Source organism: Chrysemys picta, chromosome 1 (genome assembly GCF_011386835.1).
Source record: "Chrysemys picta bellii isolate R12L10 chromosome 1, ASM1138683v2, whole genome shotgun sequence".
Classification (NCBI taxonomy): Eukaryota; Metazoa; Chordata; order Testudines; family Emydidae; genus Chrysemys; species Chrysemys picta.
Genome location: NC_088791.1, coordinates 19989073 through 20010864, shown reverse-complemented (window position 1 = coordinate 20010864; position 21792 = coordinate 19989073). Strand labels below are relative to the sequence as shown.

At 39.6% G+C, this 21792-nt stretch overlaps 1 protein-coding gene and 1 long non-coding RNA gene across 3 annotated transcripts in view; one reads left to right on the top strand and one right to left on the bottom strand.

The window, feature by feature from the left end:
- The first annotated feature begins 885 nt into the window (after nt 1-885).
- SEMA3A (semaphorin 3A) overlaps nt 886-21792 on the top strand; it is a 412334-nt gene continuing 391427 nt past the window's right edge. The window contains exon 1 of one of the 2 annotated variants that reach the window (XM_005304505.4): nt 886-1205. In XM_005304505.4, coding sequence (XP_005304562.2) covers nt 1005-1205 — 201 coding nt within the window. In that variant the 5' untranslated portion in view covers nt 886-1004. The remainder of the gene's footprint in view (nt 1206-21792) is intronic. The other variant, XM_042859420.2, reaches the window with a different exon arrangement.
- Nucleotides 11418-18766, bottom strand: LOC135972924 (uncharacterized). Its single transcript, XR_010589545.1, has 3 exons — nt 18640-18766; nt 12560-12681; nt 11418-11834 (listed from the first exon to the last, which is right to left on the bottom strand). It is a non-coding gene; the product is annotated as an uncharacterized LOC135972924 (long non-coding RNA).

Below are 21792 nucleotides of genomic sequence, written 5' to 3'. Positions count from 1 at the left end.
CTCTCTCAGAGCAGCCGAGGGTCACTTCTGCAGTGGATGTTTGACTGCTGTCCGGCCTGGGTAGGAGTTACACATGTGAAGTATTATAAAGCATTGTTGTCAGAACAGGGATCCTCAGGCAATCTGCGCTTGCCCTGATTCAGTATCCTTCTATGAGAGACAGTAAGCCAAATTTTTCCCTAGTGTATATCAGCGGGGCTCCACCAGGGATGAGTTTGACCTAGTGTATGTTATACGGAAGTGTATAATAAGGGACCCCTTGTACACTTCTCTGACGATCTACTTCAACCGTCCTCAGAACTAACTGCTAACTGTAGAGTTTCTCCCACCAGTCAGCCTCTCTTTTCCCTTTAAACTGAAGCAGACCTGGCATTGGACCACCTCTTGAAGCAGTTCTAATCCACTTCCCAGTGATTCCTCAGGTTGTACAGTAGCACAGGATTCTGTTCTGAATACACTGTTAACACTAGCAGTAATGGAGTAGTTTTAATTAAGTGGATGCAAAAAGTGGGGGAGGGGCAAGAGAGCCATTGCTAATTGTGATGATTACAGGATCATGTAAGTTGACCGGGCTGAACATCCACCCGGCTTTATCAGTTCTTGTTTTTTGTATTTGCTTGTGACTGCCCAGTCCCATTTCTGGGCACTTCAGTTCCTGGGAGCATTCATGCTACCCCATTTCCAGCACCATAAAACGGAGGCCTGCTGTTTTAATCACGCCTCCCTTTCTCAATGTTGTTTGCGCCCTGGTACAACCCATCTGCCTTGAATCTACTGCTCCACTGGGGCTGCACACATCTGCCAGCCAGACTACCTTCGTACACAATTACTCAATCCACCGTAAGGCTCTTTAATAGGAAACAAGTGTGACAACAGCAAGCCCTTCTAGCTCTCTCTCTCTCTCTCTCTCTCCTTAAACCACAGAGTCAAATCGCTCTAATAGAGATGAAGCTTGATAGATCCGCCCAGGTGTAGGTGAAATGGTAGAGCCTCAGGGACAATAGATGCGGTGCTCTTGTGCTGAAGTTCAGCACTGTGTCCTGAAGGGTTGTCTAGCAGCAGTGAGATGGGTTGCTCTTTGCACAGTTAAAAAGTCAATAAGCTTCTTCCAGCTTGTATGTCTGACTAATTTAGAATGCAACCTGGATCTAGGTGAGAGCTGCAGAACTGTCTCTTCTCAGTGCACGGACAGAGCACAGCACACAGTAAGTGGAAAATTTGCCTTTACTTATTTTACTTGGGAATTAATTAAGGGTGTTTACTTTGGAAGGAACCCTCTAAAGACTGGTTCAGAAACGAACCAGAATAACGCTTGCATGCATGTCCCTGGTGGGTAGTCTCCTGTTTCATTTTACACCTTGCCTTGGCATTGCCACTGCTGCTTGAATGCTCAGATTGAATTCCTTGTCTGAAGAGGACCTCTGATCTAAAATGTGGCATTACTGATAATAATATTATATCTTAGTCAATTTCTTTATCCAGTTAGGTCTCTATGCTATAAATTTCATTGCTGGGCAGAATTAATGATGTATTTTTATTATAAAAATGCAAAAAATATATGCTTTAAATGGAGGAGTAAAAAACCAAGAAGCAAAATGCTTAAACCCTTTGTTGTGGCCAGCCAGAGATTTTAGAGTCTAAAAGATGAAAGTAGTTTACTTTGAAGAAAGCTGTATTATTTGTTTACTAAATTGTTCCTTTAAATATTATCGAAATAACCCCAAATGCTGAAATTAATGTCTTGGAGCAACCACACTGATAGTGAAGTTTAAAAAGCAAAAAAGAAGGTCACTTGTCTAAACTGCACGAAGCGGTATATTAAAACCAGATGTATGGAATCTCAACTTTGACTTCTTGGTCTTTCATGCTTGGTTTAAAGCAGCCTTAAAATTGCATTTACTTTGCATTTACAACTGTGGATTTGCTGTTAAACTATGCTTGAACTTGAAGTTAAGATTTGATCTTAACACACACACACATATTCTTTGAGCCTAGTACCCCAATTTTACTTTGCTATAGGGAGTCTATTTACTACTGCACCATATATCCTGAAGCACGTTAACAAGCTTGCTGTGATGGTCTTTCAGGTGGAATGTCAGCCAATGTAAAAGAATGTGTCTGTTGCATGTATAAAAACATTCTGTGTGAGAAATAAATGTGCAATTAAAAAAGGATCTACGAGACTCTCCAATAGATGATGACACAAACAAAGAATGCAGACCAGAAAGTCTCAAGATATTCTCTGGACAGTCCAGTGAGATGACAGTTCTCATGTTAGGCTTTATTTATTTTGAAATATTACTCGGCTTGGTGTCTGTTGTCATAAGAGTGGAACAAATGACTCAGCACTATTATGCTTATACGATGCTTTTAAGTAGTCGTCCCTTTTTCAAAGAATTATTTTCTTTGCACTTGGACAGGATAGTAAGTGCTATTTCAATTAGTCATGGCTTTAGGCTGCTGGGGATTCCTTTGATAATGACAATGGCTTACTTTTGCTGCTGTGAAAAGTCCCAGGTAGTAGTAGTTACAGTGAGCTTCTGTACACAGCAATGGTGATTTGAAATTGCTGAAGTTGAGGGGATAGAGGGGTAAGACAGCATCCCACAAAAAATATTTAGACTTGCATTTGCTGGCATCAAATAGCGGTCAATGCCTACCCCCTACAGGGAGAGAATCTAATTTCACTAGTGCATGAACACTATATAGTAGTACGATTCACAAATATGAACAGAGCAGATAGTCTCTAGCTCCAGCAAATGCCCCTTAATGAGGAGGTCAGACTATGATTAATAGGAAGTGAGTTTCAAAGGGCTGGATCTCTCTTCAGCACCACTGATAAATAGCAACGGGCATTTTATTTCCCTTCAGTGTAACTCAATGGGCAGGGACTCTTTGAATTTAAAAATTTGAGTCAGCAATGCACTTTTTATATATGTAAAACTTAGATTTTAATTAATTACACAAACTTGCAGATTTACTATGTGCCAAATGCACAACCACGTAGGGCCCAAATCTGCCACACTTCTGCACACAGAGTATTATCCTATTACAAAAGTAGTCACACTGATTTCTGTCGCAATACTCTCTGAGTAAGGTACTATTCAATATGAGTAAGCCTGGTAAAACTGGGCCCTTAATTATTAAGGACCAGATTCTGCCCACAGATTTTGATCCAAGAGTATTCACATTGAAATCAGTGAACGTGAATCTTCCACCTTTACACACGTCAAGTTCGGTGGAACTCCTTGTCGAATAAGGGCACTACTCAGTGGGAATAAAGGCGCAAGAGTCTGGCCCAATGACACTGCTTGTGGATAAGATTCTATTCAGCATTAGTAAAACTGACAGAATTTGGCCATAAAGATCCCCTTGAGGCCAGATTTTTGCCCCTTCCTTATGATGAGTTGAAATGACTTAACTATTCATTTCAGTGAGATTACTTACAGAATAAGGTATTACTTATTGTGGGCAATAGTGCAAATTCTGACCATTGGTGTTTTATGTATGTATATATTCTTTTAGAAAAGTGAAATTCTGAACCATCAGATTTTTGAATAAAAATATTCTAATTGGTACGTAGTCAAAACAGACTTTTTTTTAATGAAACCCCCTCCCCCCAAAAATGTCTAAATCAGGCATTTTCCACAGAAATTTATCCTTTGCTGCTTTAACATAAACTTATCTGCTTCCCAGGAAACATAATGGCCAAATTCTGCCCTCAGTTATAACTCATACTCTCCATTGGCTATCTATGCCTTGACTTCAATGGTTTTGCATAGTAACTGAGGACAGAATTTGGCAATAGTTGTTTGGAAACCATACCCAAAACTAACTGTATTCTCTAATGTGGAGCCCCAATACAACAAACCCTGGTCCTGGTAAATAAAGAGCCAGAAACCAGTTGTAACTTTGAGATTCATTTGCCAACTTTGGTAATAGCAATAGGATACATATTATGGTGTTGGGTAAATAGACTTTTTTCATGACAGCTTTCCCAAAAATGAGGGATCTCGCTCCTTCCCTGATTTGTTCAACAGTTTAGTCTATTGAAGTATCTTTTATGAACTTTGGATTTGTGGAGTTTTACTGCTTAACCATCACTACTTCTCTCTCTCTCTCTCTCTCTCACACACACACACACACATCACAAACTCATGCACAGATGTTCATAACCAGCTCTGTCTTGTTTCTCCTGTTTTGAAAAAGAAGTTTTGGTTCCTTCAAATGCTCATCTACTGGCATCAATTTCAGTGCCCTAATTGCTTTGAGAACTGAAAATGTGGCACTCCATCAATAGGCATAAGGCCAAAATCTGCCCTCACTTATACCTCTTTTGACATCAAGGGGGTTTCAAGGGTGTGATTCAGGATACATTTTAGGTCGTACATTCATTGTCATTACCCTGGCTAAAAAACGGACCATGTAACAATGTGTACAGTGACACTATTTGTTGTTGTTGTTATAATTATTTAGTAAACATTTGACAATGTGCTTTTGAAGTCAACTTATCAGCTACTGGAATTAATAACCCTTATACTTTTAAACTCTTCTGGGTGTATGAAAAAAATAAAATTAAAAAGATACTGTAATAAAATTTTTCAAACTTGAGTACTTCAAATAAGACACCTAACTCCATGGTTAGTCATCTAAGCAAATGATTTGATTTTTTGTCAGAGAATAGTGGTTTATTTTTATTGCCACTTTTGTTTAGGTGTGTAAATATCGATTTACACATCCTCAGCAAGTTTGCAGATGATACTAAACTGGGAGAAGTGGTAGATATGCTGGAGGGTAGGGATAGGATACAGAGGGACCTAGACAAATTAGAGGATTTGGCCAAAAGAAATCTGATGAGGTTTAACAAGGACAAGTGCAGAGTCCTGCACTTAGGACGGAAGAATCTCATGCACTGCTACAGATTAGGGACCAAATGGCTAGGTAGCAGTTCTGCAGAAAAGGACCTAGGGGTTACTATGGACGAGAAGCTGGATATGAGTCAACAATGTGCCCTTGTTGTCAAGAAGGTTAATGGCATTTTGGGCTGTATAAGTAGGGGCATTGCCAGCAGATCGAGGGACATGATCATTCCCCTCTATTTAACATTGGTGAAGCCTCATCTGGAGTACTGTGTCCAGTTTTGGGCCCCACACTACAAGAAGGATGTGGAAAAATTGGAAAGAGTCCAACGGAGGGCATCAAAAATGATTAGGGGACTGGAACACATGACTTATGAGGAGAGGCTGAGGGAACTGGGATTGTTTAGTCTGCAGAAGAGAAGAATGAGGGGGGATTCGATAGTTGCTTTCAACTACCTGAAAGGGGGTTCCAAAGAGGATGGATCTAAACTGTTCTCAGCAGATTACAGAACAAGGAGTAATTGTCTCAAGTAGCAGTGGGGGAGGTTTAGGTTGGATATTAGGAAAAACTTTTTCACTAGCAGGGTGGTGAAGCACTGGAATGTGTTACCTAGGGAGGTGGTGGAATCTCCTTCCTTAGGAGGTTTTTAAGGTTAGGCTTGACAAAGCCCTGGCTGGGATGATTTAGTTGGGGATTGGTCCTGCTTTGACCAGGGGGTTGGACTTGATGACCTCCTGAGGTCCCTTCCAACCCTGATATTCTATGATTCTATGATTTAGGTATCCAAGTTAAGGCACTCACATTTGATAGTTTTGGCCTATGTTAATTCCAGGAAGACTGTTTCTCAGCCCCAGAGCAAGTTGGCTATGACTTTCCTGTTTAGTATCTGTAGAGGAAGTATGAATCATAGAATATAAGGCCAGAGGTAACCATTGTGATCATATAGTCTCACCTTCTGTATAACAAAGGCCATGGGACTTCCCTAATTTAATTCTTATTTGAACTAGAGTTCATCTTTTAGAGAAACATCCAATGTTGATTAAAAAATTTCCAGTGGTGTAGAATTCACCCAGCCTTTGGTAAGATATGTAATACATAGATAAATTGGCAATAACCATACAAGAGGAAGTAAAAATTGCTAGCAAATCTTTACTCATTGTAAAATTAAAAACTTGTTTGTTCATTATGAAATCACTGGGTCAAATTCTCTGCTAACTTAATTCTATTATGCTGGCAGAGAATTTTATATGATGAATCTTTTCTTACACAAGGCTTTAATTTTATTCCTATTTGCTGGTCTTGTGGAAGCTGTAGATACTGCATGACCTGATGAATCATATATTATCTCCTTTGATACAGTTACTACTGGCTGCTAATATTTAATAAGTCCTAAACTGGACAAGATGTAGAAATAGTGCCTATGGGTACAGCAATGTGTTATTGATGAGCATCAAAAGATTACTGGAATATTAGCGAAGATTACAAGAAAAAAACAAAACCAAATAGATTTTTTTCTAGTTCTGAAATATTTTCCATAAGAATTCACTGGAAAGAGTCCTCCTGTGATATAATACTTATATATAATACTTAAATAAGGTGGTCAGATCCCTGGACACCTGTCTAGAACTATTTTGTAAGTGTAGTTTACAAGTCTGGCCAGCCTGATTTACACTACAATCACAATCATCATTAGCACTGATATACCGCAGATTTTGTGCAAAGTTTTGTTTGCCTTAGTCCCATTCATTTCAGTGGTGGTTTTGGCATATGTTGAGAATTATTTGGACTTTTTTTCTTTGTAGTTTGGACATCAACACTGTTTTGATGCATGAGCTGTTAGCTCTGGTAGCATTTTAAGTACCAGCATAGAAACCGAGCCTTTGATCCAGAACATTAATGTCCAGTGATTATTTGGTTTGGCCCTAAATGCTTGACCCACTTTTTTTTTAATAATGTTTAGCACCAAGATGGTCAGATTGAAGGATAGTTCTGGATAAAATAAGGCACTTATCACTCCAAAACAACTGCCTGGTATCAGAACCAAAATCAGATCAAACCAAATCTTTCAAAGGATTCTGATACATTCCTATGGCTTTATTTTTGCCTGTGCAACTGGGACTAGAAGTAAAATTGACTAAATACCATGGGGCTATTATTTTGGTTTCTCCAGCCCGCTTTTACAGACTTAAAAGGATGTCTGTGTTCCAAATAAATATTCAGGGCTTGTCTACGAAGTGCCACAATCTGGTCTATTATAGAGTATGAAAGTATGAATTATAGAGCACTCTAGCATGTTGTGTTCTAACTGCCCTGTGTAGATCCTCCTGGCACAAACTAAAAGGTACCTAGTTTGCACTGATGTAGTCTTGTTTCAAACAGGATTAATATACAGACTTCTGGATATTCACTCAGACTATTAGATGCTTTCGTGGATTTATAGACTGCAAGGCCAGAAGAGACCATTGTGATCATCTAGTCTGACCTCCTGCGTATAACACAAACCATAGAACTTCTCCAAAATAATTCTCAGAGCAGATGTTTTAGAAAAAAAATAAATCCTATTTTGATTTTTAAATTGTCACTCATGGATAATCTTCATAAAATGTGCCACTGGTTTATTACTCTCATCATTAAAAAGTTGCGCCTTATTTCTGGGCGATTTGAATTTGTCTCTCTTCAACGTCCAGCCATTGGCTCGTGTTATGCCTTCTCTGCTAGACTGAAGAGTCCATTATTAAATATTTGTTCTGCATTTAGATACCTATAGACGATAATCGTTACCCCATAGCTTTCTCTTTGTTGGGCTAACTAGATTGAGCTCTTTGAGTCTATCACTATAAAACATATTTTCTAATCCATTTATCATTCTCATGGCTCTTCTATGAACCCTCTCCAGTTTATCAACGTACTTCTTCAATTGTGGACAGAGTATTCCAGCAGCAGTCACACAAGTGCCAATAAATAAAATAACCTTTCCACCACTTGTGATTCTGCTGTTTATGCATCCCAGGATCACACTAGCTCTTTTGGTCACAGTGTTGCATTGGGAACTCATGTTCTGCTGATTATCCGCCACAACCCACAAGTCTTTTTTGGAATCACTGGTTCCCAGGATATAGTCCCCCATCCTGTGAGTATGGCCTACATTCTTTAGTCCTTGATGTATACATTTACATTTAGCCATATTAAAATGCACATTGTTTGCCCTGTTTAACAAGTGATCCAAATCACCCTGAATCAGTGACCTATCCTCTTCATTATTTACCATTCCCCCAATTTTTTGTCATCTGTAAACTTTATCGTGATGATTTTATGTTTTTCTTCCAGGTTATTGATAAAAATGTTAAATATCATAGGGCCAAGAACCAATCCCTGCAGGATCCCACTGGAAACACACCCATTAAATAACACATTCACTTATCTGCATTGAACCTGTCTGCAAAAGTTCTTAGACTCACCTCTCACATTACCAGATGGATTTTTTGTTGTTGTTGATATTATGTTCTAGTTAGTTGAGCAGTTTAGATGCCTGTGGCTTTAGGGAGATATAATCACAAGTAATAGGAAGAGGGAAGTAAGGTTATATAAAGAGAATTGAAATGGAAAGTTATACTTGTTCTAAGAGTTGAGTACAGTTTTATTTTCCCCTAGCTAGAACACATAACGTGTAAATGTTATAAAAACAAATGGCAGTGGAAACAATAAGTGTATTTAAAGAGCAACATGCTTATATCTTTGTTATAAATGGAGTGAGTTCACGTGAAGTGATTAATGGGAAGTTAAAATTTGTATGCTGTTCTTTAAAGGGTGGTAAAGATATATAAACCTCATGATGTGCACATGTACCATGCAAAGTGACTATGAGCCTGATTCAACACTACATTAATCTGCTTATACACTAGGGTAACTCTGCTGTAATCTGTTTCATTACACTGAAGTAATGCAGCTGTGAATCAGGCCCCATTTCTTTTTCATATGTAAAAACTACTTTTCTCACACCTAAATTTGGGGGTAGGGAAGTGAAACTATACAAACAACAATTTAAAAAAAAATCTTTTGGGTTCAATGAGCCAAATTAATCTCTGGTGTAATTCCAATGACTTTATTGAAATGAATACCAGAGCTGAATTTGGCCAGCCATTTTTATTTGGAGCTGCTTTAAACTAACAGTCATTTATGAGTTCTGTTCCTGTGACAACTTTGAAATAAAAACCCTGTAAAATTGGGACAAATTGGCCAACAATCCTGCATGGAGCATGGGTTGAGGTCAAAAATGTGTTTGTTAAATTTCCAGACAGTTGGGCTGGACTTTAAAAGCTCCATAAATTTAAAACAGTCTTTGAAATATCAGCACAGCAAATTCACATGTTGCATATCACAGATGTCGTCATACCTGAGTAATAATATTAGTGTTACCCTCAAATTTACATTTGACCAAATGAAAGAAACATGTATGGTACAAAGTAATGGCTTTTCTGCTAGAAGGTTTTGACCCACTAGCTTTTTTCAGAATACAAATATATCCCACGATCTGGAGAACTGATACATTGTACATTATTAGTAATATTATTTTTGAAATAATATGTAAGATGCCTTGAACATGCTCAGAAACATAGCTTTTCATGGTGCTTCTTTCCATTTTAATGTTGTGGCAATATGAGTAATAAATGGCCTATGTTTATAAATCATATACTGTATATTGTCTGGCATTAAAGGTAGCAGCCAAACACTAAGACTGGGGTTTTGATACCATACATTGCAATAAATTCCAGGGCTTGTTAGCAGCCCCAAACCTGGATTGGGCCCATCATAATCTATTAATATTTAGACCAGATCTCCAGCAGAACAAAGTGGCTCCCATCTATGCACCTATTTAAATAACTGGCCAGATTTTCAGAAAAGCTCAGCTCCCACTTAGGCATTAAATGAAGTGGGCAGATTTTCAAAAGTATTCAGCACTAGGCAGCTCCCATATTGTCCTCAGTGGGATCTGGGGAGTGATGAGGACTTTTGAAAATCTGCCCACATTAGTTACGTGCCTAAGAGAGTCATGAATTCTTCTGAAAACTGGATCCCCAACGTGAGCACTAACACTTTTGAAAATCTGGCCTGTAAACCTGACTGCATGTCTATTTTGATTTATCTGCCACTTGTATGAATCACTAGATAAAATATACTTGTAGATAGGTTTTTATTTACTTATTTTTCATGAAGTTCAAGTTTTTCACATGTGGTTGAAAGCAGGTGTGTCCCTACTTTGCTGGTAGAAATGTAAGTACCTTCTATTTCTGTTTCATGGGCTGACAAGAGAACAAACCATGGATCACACATTGCTTAATGCACAACTGGAAGACACTCAGACACTATGGTCATGAGGGTGGTGTAAGAACCTGAACAGAATAGGGTAGACTAGAAAGGGGTATATGCTACAGTGCTAGATCTACTTAGAGGCAAATCCTACCCTCTTCTGCCCTTTGCAGCCAAGAAAAGCCTGAATGCAATGGAAGAGGTGTGGGGTTTCACTTTGATACATTGCAGAGGATTTGAGAAGACAGTGCAAGCGGTCGGCACTGTAGAGCACAACTTTGTAGGGCTTCCTGTTCCTTGGCATGGGTCTGTGGATCAACAACTCCATAGCTCAGCTGGCCAAATTTCCACAAGCTGATGTAGGGGGACAGCATGTCAAATAAAGTTATGTCATTTATTCTGGGAAAATAATTTGGGTGTCTCAGTCCACACAGGTGTCCAAGTTACATGACACCCCACCACAACTGACATTAATTGGCAGTCTAAGCCCAAAGAAGCCAGAAACGTAATGCTCGTGACATCTGAACTACCCTTTTTATCATTAGAAATGTTCCCTCTGGCCCAGGTTTAAAGTACACGACAAGGCGTTGTGCAAAACCATATATAGCCATTCCCCCTGCTGTGTCTGTTCTGTGGATAAACAGATGACTTTACTCTCCAGGGGTGAAATCCTGTCAAAACTCACATTGACTTCAATGGGGCCAGGATTTCACCTTGGCTCTTAATTTAGCACCTTTTACAAGAGTTAAATTCATATACTTGCACTCACCAAAGTGTATGTCAATCACATTTTTCAAGCCTAGACCAGTGCTAAGCTATGAATTTACTCGTTACTTGAATTCAAGTGCTATTTGCCAATATCTTGACAGGTCCCCACAAATTATATGCAGGATAAAAATATTGACAATTGCATCACTGAACCCAGTTTCATTTGTGGAAGGCAGAGATTTTTAAACCTTATCATCTCAGGTGTTTTGAATTTGTTTCAGTTTCAAAAAGCCAGTGGCTCTTTGTCAATTTCATTTTAAATCAAAATTGTTTTTAAGTTCTACACCTGCAAAACAAGTGTCCAAAACTTGTAAACTTTTTTTTTTTTTTTTTGGCCTTCATGTGCAGTGGACAGAGTCCAGGACAAATTTTATAGCTGAGTTATAAACACTTGAAAAATGGAGTTTGTAATGAAAGTGCTGACACAGCCTTAATTATTGCAGCATGAATGGCTTTATTATATCCTATATACAGTGTCTATACATACACAGTACATGTTATAGTGTAAAGAAATATTCCAGTTAAGCAAAAAGCAATTACTTAACAGCTGTAGAGAGCTAAATATAAACAGGCTAAGCCAACACCTCTATGCTTTTTGAGAAAGTATAGAGAAATGTTATTACCACATAAAAGGGTTTATATTTTAAAAGACTTAAAAGTACAGAGAGCCAGACCCAGCTAAAGTAATAAACTGTGCCAGAGTATTTAATTAAAAAGCCTCGAGTTACTAAAGTCTATTGAAAAACAGAGGCATTGATTCCTTGAGTTAATTTTGTCCTCCTCTGTTAAGTGCTTATCGTGTGTTAAAGAATTAAAATGCAGTCCCAGCACTTTAAATAGAGAATAATTTGTCTTTTTTTTGATTGAAGGCAATTCTTTATTCTGTCAGCTTGTAGACACTGTAATAAAATGGAGAAGGTGGATATAATTGGGTAACATAGTTGGATTTAATTTACCTTTAATTAAGCAAAATTGGAAAAGAACCTGGGAAATCAGTATAAAGGAATTTCTGTAAACCACTGTCGTAGGATCTTATTCTCTTCACATAATCACAGCTATAAATCTTTGCAATGATTGTCCAAGGGCTATAAGAAGCTGTCCAGAAAGTACTGCTGTGGTATACCGTCTATTTAACACATACAGACCTTCAGAGTCAGCTTTTGCTAACAAGGCATGAACATTTAACAACCTACACCTAAAGACTGGCTGTGGTTGTATTTGTGAAGCCTTTGGAGTTTTTCATGAAGTCGGATGCTATAACAAAGTTTTTCAAAAGTGGAGTTTTTTTGTTTTGTTTTTGTTTTGTTGGTGGGTTCATTTTTGCTATTTGGTTTGAGTGTTTAAGACATTTTAAAAGAAAATGAGCTTTGTTTTCCTTCCCCTCCCCCATTTAAAATGCCATTGGGTGCTCCTGAAAATGTCTTTAAAAGTGATGGCTTGGAGTCTCAGTTGTGCCCAGCAGATACTGGGATCAGGTGAGTGTGCGTGCGTGTGGCTGCAAAGGAGATGTTTATGGCTCCCTGTTTCAGTTCTACAGCAGCTCTGACATAGTTTGCACCATTAGATGACACCAGTGAAGTATAGGCAGAGTGCAGTCGTGCTGTGGGCCATGGTCTCAACATACCCCCTGAGCCAAAAGCTGCAAGGTGGGTGGCATAGGGATCACTCAATCAGCTTGGGGCTGTTCTGTGCTGTGGAAATGACCAGCGGGAAAGATCTTCTGCCTTTCTCGTCTCTTTGCAATGCCTAGAGGAGCAGAACAAAGGAGTTGGTTGAAATAAGGAATCTGGCTCAATCTGCCTAGTATATAAACATACCCATGTATTCCAACTTCTGCATTCTGTGTTTGACTTTCTACTTTGTTTTATTAGCACTACGCGTAAGAACATTATTGGCTAGGTTTGTTCTTTATATAGCACCTTGTTACAGATGGGCCTTGTGAACTCAGGCACATACAGAACAAAAAACGAGAGTGGAATGAATCACCTGCCCAGCCTGAAGGCACAAAGCGGTGCCGGAGTGACATGTAGGTGTTATAACTGGAAGACAATAAAGAAAAGGTAGAGTTTTAGCAATCTGAAGCAAAGGGAAAGTGTTTTGCCATAGTTAATTGATCATGAGGCTGTTGCATGGAAAGGGGTTGTCACATGAAAGAAGGCAAAAGTTGGGAATGGGAAGAGAAGATAGGAGGAACAGTATGGAGAGAAAGTTGAGTGAATTGTAGAGAACAGGACTTGGTGTAGGAGGAATGAGGTCTGAGATGTGGAGGAGTGCTATGTAAATAAGAAAGAGACTGTGTAATTTAAGTGTGGCCAATCGCTCATGCACCAATTGAATATTAATCCTCTTTATCAAATATTAATCTTGAATAGTAATCTTGTTTATCCAAACTAGTCTACCATGGAACTACTTTCCAGCAGATATGAGAGTAATAGGTTGGCAGAATTAAGGTACTGATAAGAGAGCATCCAAAGATATGATGGTTTGTTTTATTTTGATTAAATTAGCCTGAAATTTGCATACAGCCCATGGCATGGTCACGAGTTTCCTTGCTGCCCCACTATTTAAATATTTAGAGTCAAATTCTGATTTCAGTTACACTGGTGTAGAACAGGCACGACTCCACAGATGTCAGTGAAGTCACTCCTGTTTTACAACACTGTGAGTTCAGAATCTGGCCATTATTATTCCTATAGTGCTTTAGCTCCTCAGAGCAGCACTTATATCAATGAATGAATCCCGATGACATTTCTATAGGGTGTGGATTATTGTTGCCATTTTACATATGGGCAGATAGTGGCACAAAAAGATAAAATTATTTCCCCTAAACCATACAGCAAATCAGTGGCAGACCCAGCACTAGACTACATTAGTCCTATGATCAAATCTTTCAACATATTTGCTGAGCTGCCTGTTACCTCTGTTTTAATGTTTTTGTAAAAAAAAGATCAATACTAGAAATACTTTTTCTCCAAACAGTCGATCCATGAGTGGATCTGCAGGATCAGAAATGTCACTGGCTTCATTATTAATTTCTAGGAAAGGTATTATAGGATGGTTGTCCAGCCACCACAATGATGTCAGCATTCAAGACTTACCTAAAAACTGTGGAATTCACCCTAGGACAGAGGGCTCATTCAAAAAATCTTCTGGCATGAGCTTATCAAAAAACGGGAGGAGCTGTCCACCCAAAATGTAGCCTTTTGAGCACAAAATTGGAAGCCAAAATGTTTTTATTAGAAAAGGCCACCACAATGCCTCATGGGAGTTGTAGTCTGCCTGGGGATCTCAACCCCATAGAGAAGAAAGGAGGGTCTGGTGTACTTGAATGACAACCTCCATGAGGCACCACAGTGACATTTCCGAATCAAAATAGTTTGTTTTTTGGCCAAACTATTTTGGGTTATACTGTAGGGGAAAGAAAAAAAAGAAATTTTGTGTGGAAAGCAGATGCTTTTTTTAACACACACACACCATAGCTTTCCAGGAAAATCTTTGACTAGCTCTACTTTTGACATTTCAGCTTCACATTTGTCCTCTGCAAAAGGGTTGTGTGTGTGTAGCAGCAGGGGAGGGCTACACACCCCACTAAATGTGGGAGGTGAATGCATGCAGGGGGTGACATTGAGGCTGGTTCCAGGGTAAGCCAGAGAATATGTCACTGGATTCACACTTATGCAGATCCGGTGGCTAAATGCCCTACTCAGTTGGTACGCGGGGCGGAGGTGGGGGCGGGGCGGATGAATAGCTATCAGCTAGAAGCTGTGGAGAAGAGGCCCTTCGTTCCTTTGCCTTGGCCTCAGTTTGGGAAGGTGGATTTCACTCCTAACAGTTGTGCAAGTAACAGTCCTAAAGCCTCACATCATTGAAGTAAATTTCAGTCTCAGTGAATAGTCAAATATTTTATTCCAGCCAATCTCTAGATTCTAAACAACGAGTCTGGTTTTCCTCTCACTTATATCAGCTTTACCCTGGCATAACTCCATTGACTTTGCAGTGCTTTACACCACCATAAGTGAGACCAGCATTAGGCACTTTATAGTTAATATTTTAGATCTGAACGAGATCACAGTTCATTAAATCCTAATATTCTTTCAAATTAACTGTGTTTTGTCCCTGTTGCATAATTACGTAGTAAATTACAATATGTAATGTATCAAGCCTCAGATTAGCTCACAACCCTGTTTAATGGATGGATATTTTGTTTCCACTGTCTAGCATGTATCAGCTGAAATCAAATATAGTCGGATCCTATTGTTCTGCATTCAGAATTCATATCTACTAGATAAAGTAGAAGAACTACATCAGCTACAACAAAGATATTGAATAACTTTAGATCTAATTATTCATCATTGCCAGGATCCTGGGATGCCAAAAAGGTAATTTGGTAAAGTTTCAAATATAGTATTTACCGACTACATGCTAAAAAGTGAACAACAACTGATTGAATTCATGGAAGCCACCTGATACTAATGTACTGATTATTTGTGGATTTGCTGAAGCATTCAGCAGTAGATGCTGTCTCCGTGAAGTCAGACAGTTCAAGAAAAAATGGAGACAAAGAGGGCTGCTAAGCTAGTACTGGAGGATCTGATCCCAAACATTTCAATTGTTTTTTTTTTTTTATTTAAATATTAAGTTGAAAAACAAAGTGTCCTGTAAAACACCCATTCACTTCAATGGGAACAGCATGAGAACCATAACGAAAAAATGTGCCTAATTCTGTTCTCAGTTCCACTGGCATAAATCTGGAATAATACATTGACTTAAGAGGATTTAGTCCACAGAGTAGAATCTGTCCCCAGATCCTGTCACTAGTATAAGTGATAGGAGAATCAACACCAATAGCAATGAAAGCAGATATATCAGGAAAGGGTTAGCCATCTCAATGGTCAAATTAAATATCACACAAATAAAGCTAATTAGGTCCTCATTCAGATTGTATGGGTGTATGAGCCCTAGCAGGCAGATCATGCTATTTGTATCATATTTCACTTGACCCTTTCCTAACATTTTAATCTTTCTGGGCTGCAGTTCCACATGTGTAAAGTGGAGATGTAATAATATTCCCTTTCTCTAGCTATAATGGGTCTTGTCTATTTTAACCAAAAGGTTTTTGGGGCAGGGATTTTCTCTTACTATGTGTATGTACAGTGCCCAGCCCAAGGCCTATGTCTCATTAAGTACCATTATAATAACAATAATTATTCACCTAAAAGCTACACTAAAAGAACATTATGAAGGTAGTCAAGTCAAGCACTCAAAATTAGGAAATGCCAGAATTAAAGTTACCTCTGTGACCTTAATTTCGGTCCCATTGGGAGTATGAATTATGGTATAATCTTTAATTACATGACCACATATTATTTTTTCCACAGGACACCTCAGTCACTTCCTACAACCTACTGGTCCCCAGTTCCCCTCCCTGACTCCCAGTTTCAGTCTCCTTGTTCAGCCAGTTACAGCCTTCCCACCCACCCCAATTCCCAGTTTCCTTCTCTCGCCACTTGCTAACCTCCCATCCCAGTCTCCCTTCATCCTTCTCCTTGCTCCAGTCTGCTCCCCTGCCACCTTCCTTCAGGTCTTGTCTCCTCTCCCTTCAAACCCAGCAATTTTGTCCTCCACATTGCCTGAGCTCATGGGGAGTGGTGGGAGCGTGGTCATAGACAGCATATGTTAGACATTCTCCCTGCTCTTAATTCAGGGGCCCAGAGCCAGCACAGACTGCAACAGCCTAGACCTGCAATTACAGGGAAACTCTTGCTCAGCTGCAGGCTGGAGCATGTCCAGTGCAGATGGAAAATGTAGGGAATTTAGCTCTTAAAATCTAAGGATTCTCATCTGAGAATGTGCACAGTACAATTTTTCAAGGGCTTATAGCTTGGTTAGATTTGGGTAGATTTTCACAAGGACAGCAAAAGTCATACCCCTGACAAAGTCAACCACCTCCTCCAAATTTTTCAAGTCACCTCACCAAACCATGGGAGCACTAAAGTTTTTCAAATAAATGATCACCAAGATTTTTGAACATGGGAAAAACAATGCATTTTCCCTTAACCTTATTCTCAGAAACTGCTGAATAACAAATAACAACAATAATGATAATAGTCGGCCTGAAGCAGAGACCTGATATGGAAAATTTCAGCCTAAATGCTTGAAGTTTGGCAAAATTATAAGTGACTAAAAACAGGATCTTATAATAGGAAGTGTCAGGGAATATTAACAATAGGTGATGCTACCAACCCTTCCAATAATAACAGAAGTTTAACTTAATACCATTGAAACATCCTTCACTATCCTTCTTGGGCCTAATTCTGCAATCAGTGGGAAGTTTATTTTGAGTTAAAAATGTGGGAATGTCTTCAGTCACTCTGAACTGGCTTGTCAGGGGATGGATCCCTTGATGATTATCTGTTCTGTTTATTCCCTCTGGGGCACCTGCGATTGGCCATTGTCGGAAGACAGGATACTGAGCTAGATGGACCCTTGGTCTGACCCAGTATGGCCGTTTTTATGTCCCTCTCTTAAGGGAAATCAGCAACTAAGGGCTGGGGAAGTTTGTCTTGCAGAGATTCCTTTGAATTTCTCCCCCACATTGGCATGGCAGGTTGGCCACCTTTAGAAATATTAGTGGATTCATCCTGTGGTTACTCCAAAATTTTACTGAGTTTGAAGGCTACTGCTGGAGGCCCAAGCCATCTAAGAACCTTTATGCTGGCTCCAGAACTCTTTGCTCTTCTAGATCCTCAATAGTGCCGCTCCAATGGAGCCACACAGCTGCTGTTGCCTCCAGAGTACCCCAGTAAAAGGCTGGACAGAAGTTCATACAGGCATACGTTTTCTGTGGGGCAATGAGGACATGGTGTCATGTGATGGCTGACTTCTGCATGGATTGGAGGATGTCCATGTGCAATGGCTGTGGAGCAACAAGAGACAATATCCATCCCTGTTTCTGAAAAGTTAAGAATTTAGAGGTTGTATTTTGATGACTGGAGGGCACCCCTATTTCTTCCATTCCATTAGCAGAACTAATGAGAAGGATGTAAAATTTTATATCTATATAAATTTTTTCTAAAGTAGAAAAAAATGGGTAGAACATTTTGGCAAGAACAAAAACAATAATTTTCACCAAAATTTGCTATGGAAATTTCTGAGTGTTCAGCCAAAAACCTGAAAACCAAAAAAAATCAGCTAAAATCTTTTGGTTTTTTGACAGAAATGTTTTGAAGAAAAAGTGAACATTTCTATGGAAATAGGAGGCAATTTTTACATCTCCCCCCCAAAAATGTAGAGTCAAAACTCCAATTTTCTGTCAAAAAATAGTTTTGATGGATACTTTTTGACCATTCCTAATATATCTATATTGGAAGGGGGGAGAAAATGAAGGCAATGAAGCTTAAACAAGGTGAATTCCCTGGATCTCTCAATACCCATGAAATTTAGACAGTGCTGCATGTACAATTTTTGCTCTGTGGATAAAAAACCCTCACTCTTCACTATTTTCATTTAATGCACACCATTTTGGGTTGAAAAAGATAATTTTAAGATCCAAATTCAGATCTCAGTTCACTGCTGTGAATAAAGTGAAGCTACATTTTGGATAAAATTTGCAAAAGTGACTTAGTGAAAATGAGTGACACATAGGTGTGATGTCCTGTCCCTTTAAATGTTTGAGCACTCCCCTTGTCCCATGAAAAGCTTTACCTTTGTGTTACGTTCCATGTTGTAGCCAGAACAATAGATGTTTTCCATGGCAGCTTAATGAGCTGCTTTGTGTCTGTATATCCTTCTCTGCTGGGTCCAGATATAATATTTGATGGTGATGGAATTCTGTCCCACCCATGCCCAGTGCTGCATCTGCCCCAATAAGAAGAAGAAAAAGTAAGCCAATAATAGTACAAAAAAGATGGAGGTAGAGGCACAAGGTGACAGACTGATGCTTTTGCTGTTGGAATAGTATGAACCAGCCAGCTAGAGAGGGGGAATTGGCAATTAAAAACAGAATAAAGGAATAGATTAGTGCCTGGGGGGAGCTATTGCAAACAAATAAGTAATGAGAAACGCAAGCAGCCATTTTGACTGACCACAAGCAAACTGGCAGAAAAATAAGTTTAGCCTGCACTGAGGGTCTGTAGCCAGAAGAGGGAGCCCAGGTACAGCCAAAGGAAGACGTCTGCAGTACTGGCACACAGCCAGAAGAGGCAGATCAAGGACAGATAGGGCAGTAACAACAAATAGTATACCTGTGGCAGAGGAGATGGCCAGGAGGTGTACAGGCCAACAGGAGAGCAGAGAAAATGGCAACTTTTGTGGGAAATGTTGGTGAATTCAACGACAACCGCGAATCATGGGTGGCGTACCTAAAATGTTTTGAGCAATTTGTAACTGCAACACCATTCCAGACAGACGAGTTTCAACCTTGCTGACAATGATGAGTCCAAAAGCATATGGACTGCCATGTGACCTATTGTCTCCAACTGTGACACGTACACCACAATTACTGCAGCAGTGCAGGGATGTTTTTCTCCTGTCCCATCAATGACAGCAGAATCATATCGGGTTCATCAGCGACGTGGGAAGCGGAGAATCAGTAGCACAGTTTGTTGCTGCTCTAAGGAACTTGTCAGAGCACTCTCAGTTTGGACAAACCTTAAGCGATGCCCTGTGATCCTATTAGTCTCTGGATTACACAATGATCAGGCCCAGAAGAAGTTACTGTATCAGTGCTTACATTCACGAAGGCTGTTGAAGTAGCAGTTGCAATGGACACCACAGAGAAGGATTTTTTGAAATTTAGTGTGAACCAAGAAATTCACCTCATGAATTGATGAGACAGAGGACCACGGGAACATAAGGAATTTCCATGTGGCCATTGTGCACAGATTACTCACACTGAGAAGGACATGCTAGATCATTTGCAGAAAGTGTCAGAAGAAAGGGCACATCACCATGACCTGTCACACAGTTCAGTGACCAGCAACAGTGTATCAGTTCATCCAAGAAGACACCTATGAAGATGGAACCTAAGCAAGGATGGAAGTTGGGAATTCATAATATGGAAAAATAAAGAGCTCTAGTGACACTGACCAAGATCCAGCATGACACGTATTATCTCAATATGGAGTTACATGGCATCTGGGTTAATCCCTTAATCAAAGGAGTTCCTACAGGAATGGAGCTTGATACCGGAGCTGCCATTTCGCTGAGTTTGCCTCTACCTGTCACCAGACTTCCTCCACAGTTTTCAAGACTTATACCAGAGAAAAATTAGACCCAGAAGGGATACTCCAGTTGAAAATGCAGATAGATGGACAACCACTGGCTTTATCCTTGAATGTGATTTAAGCAAAGTTTTGGCACTATTATTTCGCAGATCTTGGCTTGAGAAACTCAGGATGAATTGGACCAACATGAAGGCAAGCACAGAAACACCTTGAAATCTTCAAGACATACTGGACAGACACTCCAAGGTTTTGAAAAACAGCTTGGACAGATGAACAATTTGTCAGTGAATCTCACAGCTCACTGTTCAATCTGACAACCATCCAAAATACTGCAAGCTCTGAGTTGTGTCTTACTCTCTGAAGCCTCTGGTGGAAGTTGATTTGACCATTTAGTGAATATTGGAGTCCTGTCACCAGTTTCACACAGTGAGTGGCCTACTCCCATTGTACCAGTGATCAAGAAGGATGTCTCATCTGAATTTGTGGAGATTTCAAAGTAACACTGAATCCAATTTTATGTGCAGATCAATATCCATTACCTCATATTGCTATTGTTAGTGGAGGACAGTAAATTGGATTTGCTCAGTGCATACCTACAAATGGAGATTGATCTGGCATCTCACGAATATCTCACAATCAACACACAAAAAGCTTTATTTTATTACAACAGGTTGCCTTTTGTTGTCATTTTGGCACCTGCCCTGTTTCAGAAAGCCAAGTGTGAGATCCTGAAGGGACTGAATGAAGTCCAATGCTATTTGGATAACATCCTTATTACAGGAAAGGATCAAGAGCAGTGTTTCTCAAACTGGGGTCGCCGCTTGTATAGGGAAAGCCCCTGGCGGGCCGGGCCGGTTTGTCTACCTGCCCTGTCCGCAGGTCCTTCGGCTGAACATCTTGGACATGTAATTGATGCCAAGGGCTTAAAGAAATTGCCAGAGAAAGAAAGGGCACTGAAGCACTATCATTAGAGAAGTGTCATAGTTAGATTCATTCCTAGGATTGCTTAACTACTATGGCACATTTCTGCCTAAATTGGCAACAGTAGTAGCATCTTTACATGAACTATTATGAACAAAGAAACAATGGAAATGGTCTAAGCGTGTGAGTGTGCATTTAAGGAAGCAAATAAATGTTTGAGCTCGGCCAAAGTTCTTAAGCACTTTGATTCTTCACCACCCATACAGTTCTCTTGTGATGCTTCACCATATGGAGTGGGTGCAGTTTTTTCCCACATTTTTTCTAACAATGTGGAGAAACCAATTGCCTTTGCATCATGAACACTCACTACTCCTGAGAAGAACTATGTGCAAATAGCGCTAAAAGCTTCTCATTCTATCTTTGGAATTTGAAAGTTCCATACCTATCTGTATGGAAGACTTTTTACCTTGCTAATGGATCATCTTCTGTTGATTTCTGTTTTTGGACTGAAACATGGAATTCTGTCATTAGCTGCTATTCATATGCAATGTGGGGAATTGCTACTTTCAGCTCATTCCTGTACTATTCAATTTCCTAAAGGGACTCAGCAGGGCAATGCTGATGGGCTGTCACACCTGCCATGCCCAAGCTCCTGTCAACCAAAGAAACTTGGTACAAAGTGTTCTTGTCTCAATTTGATGGCTAGATAACC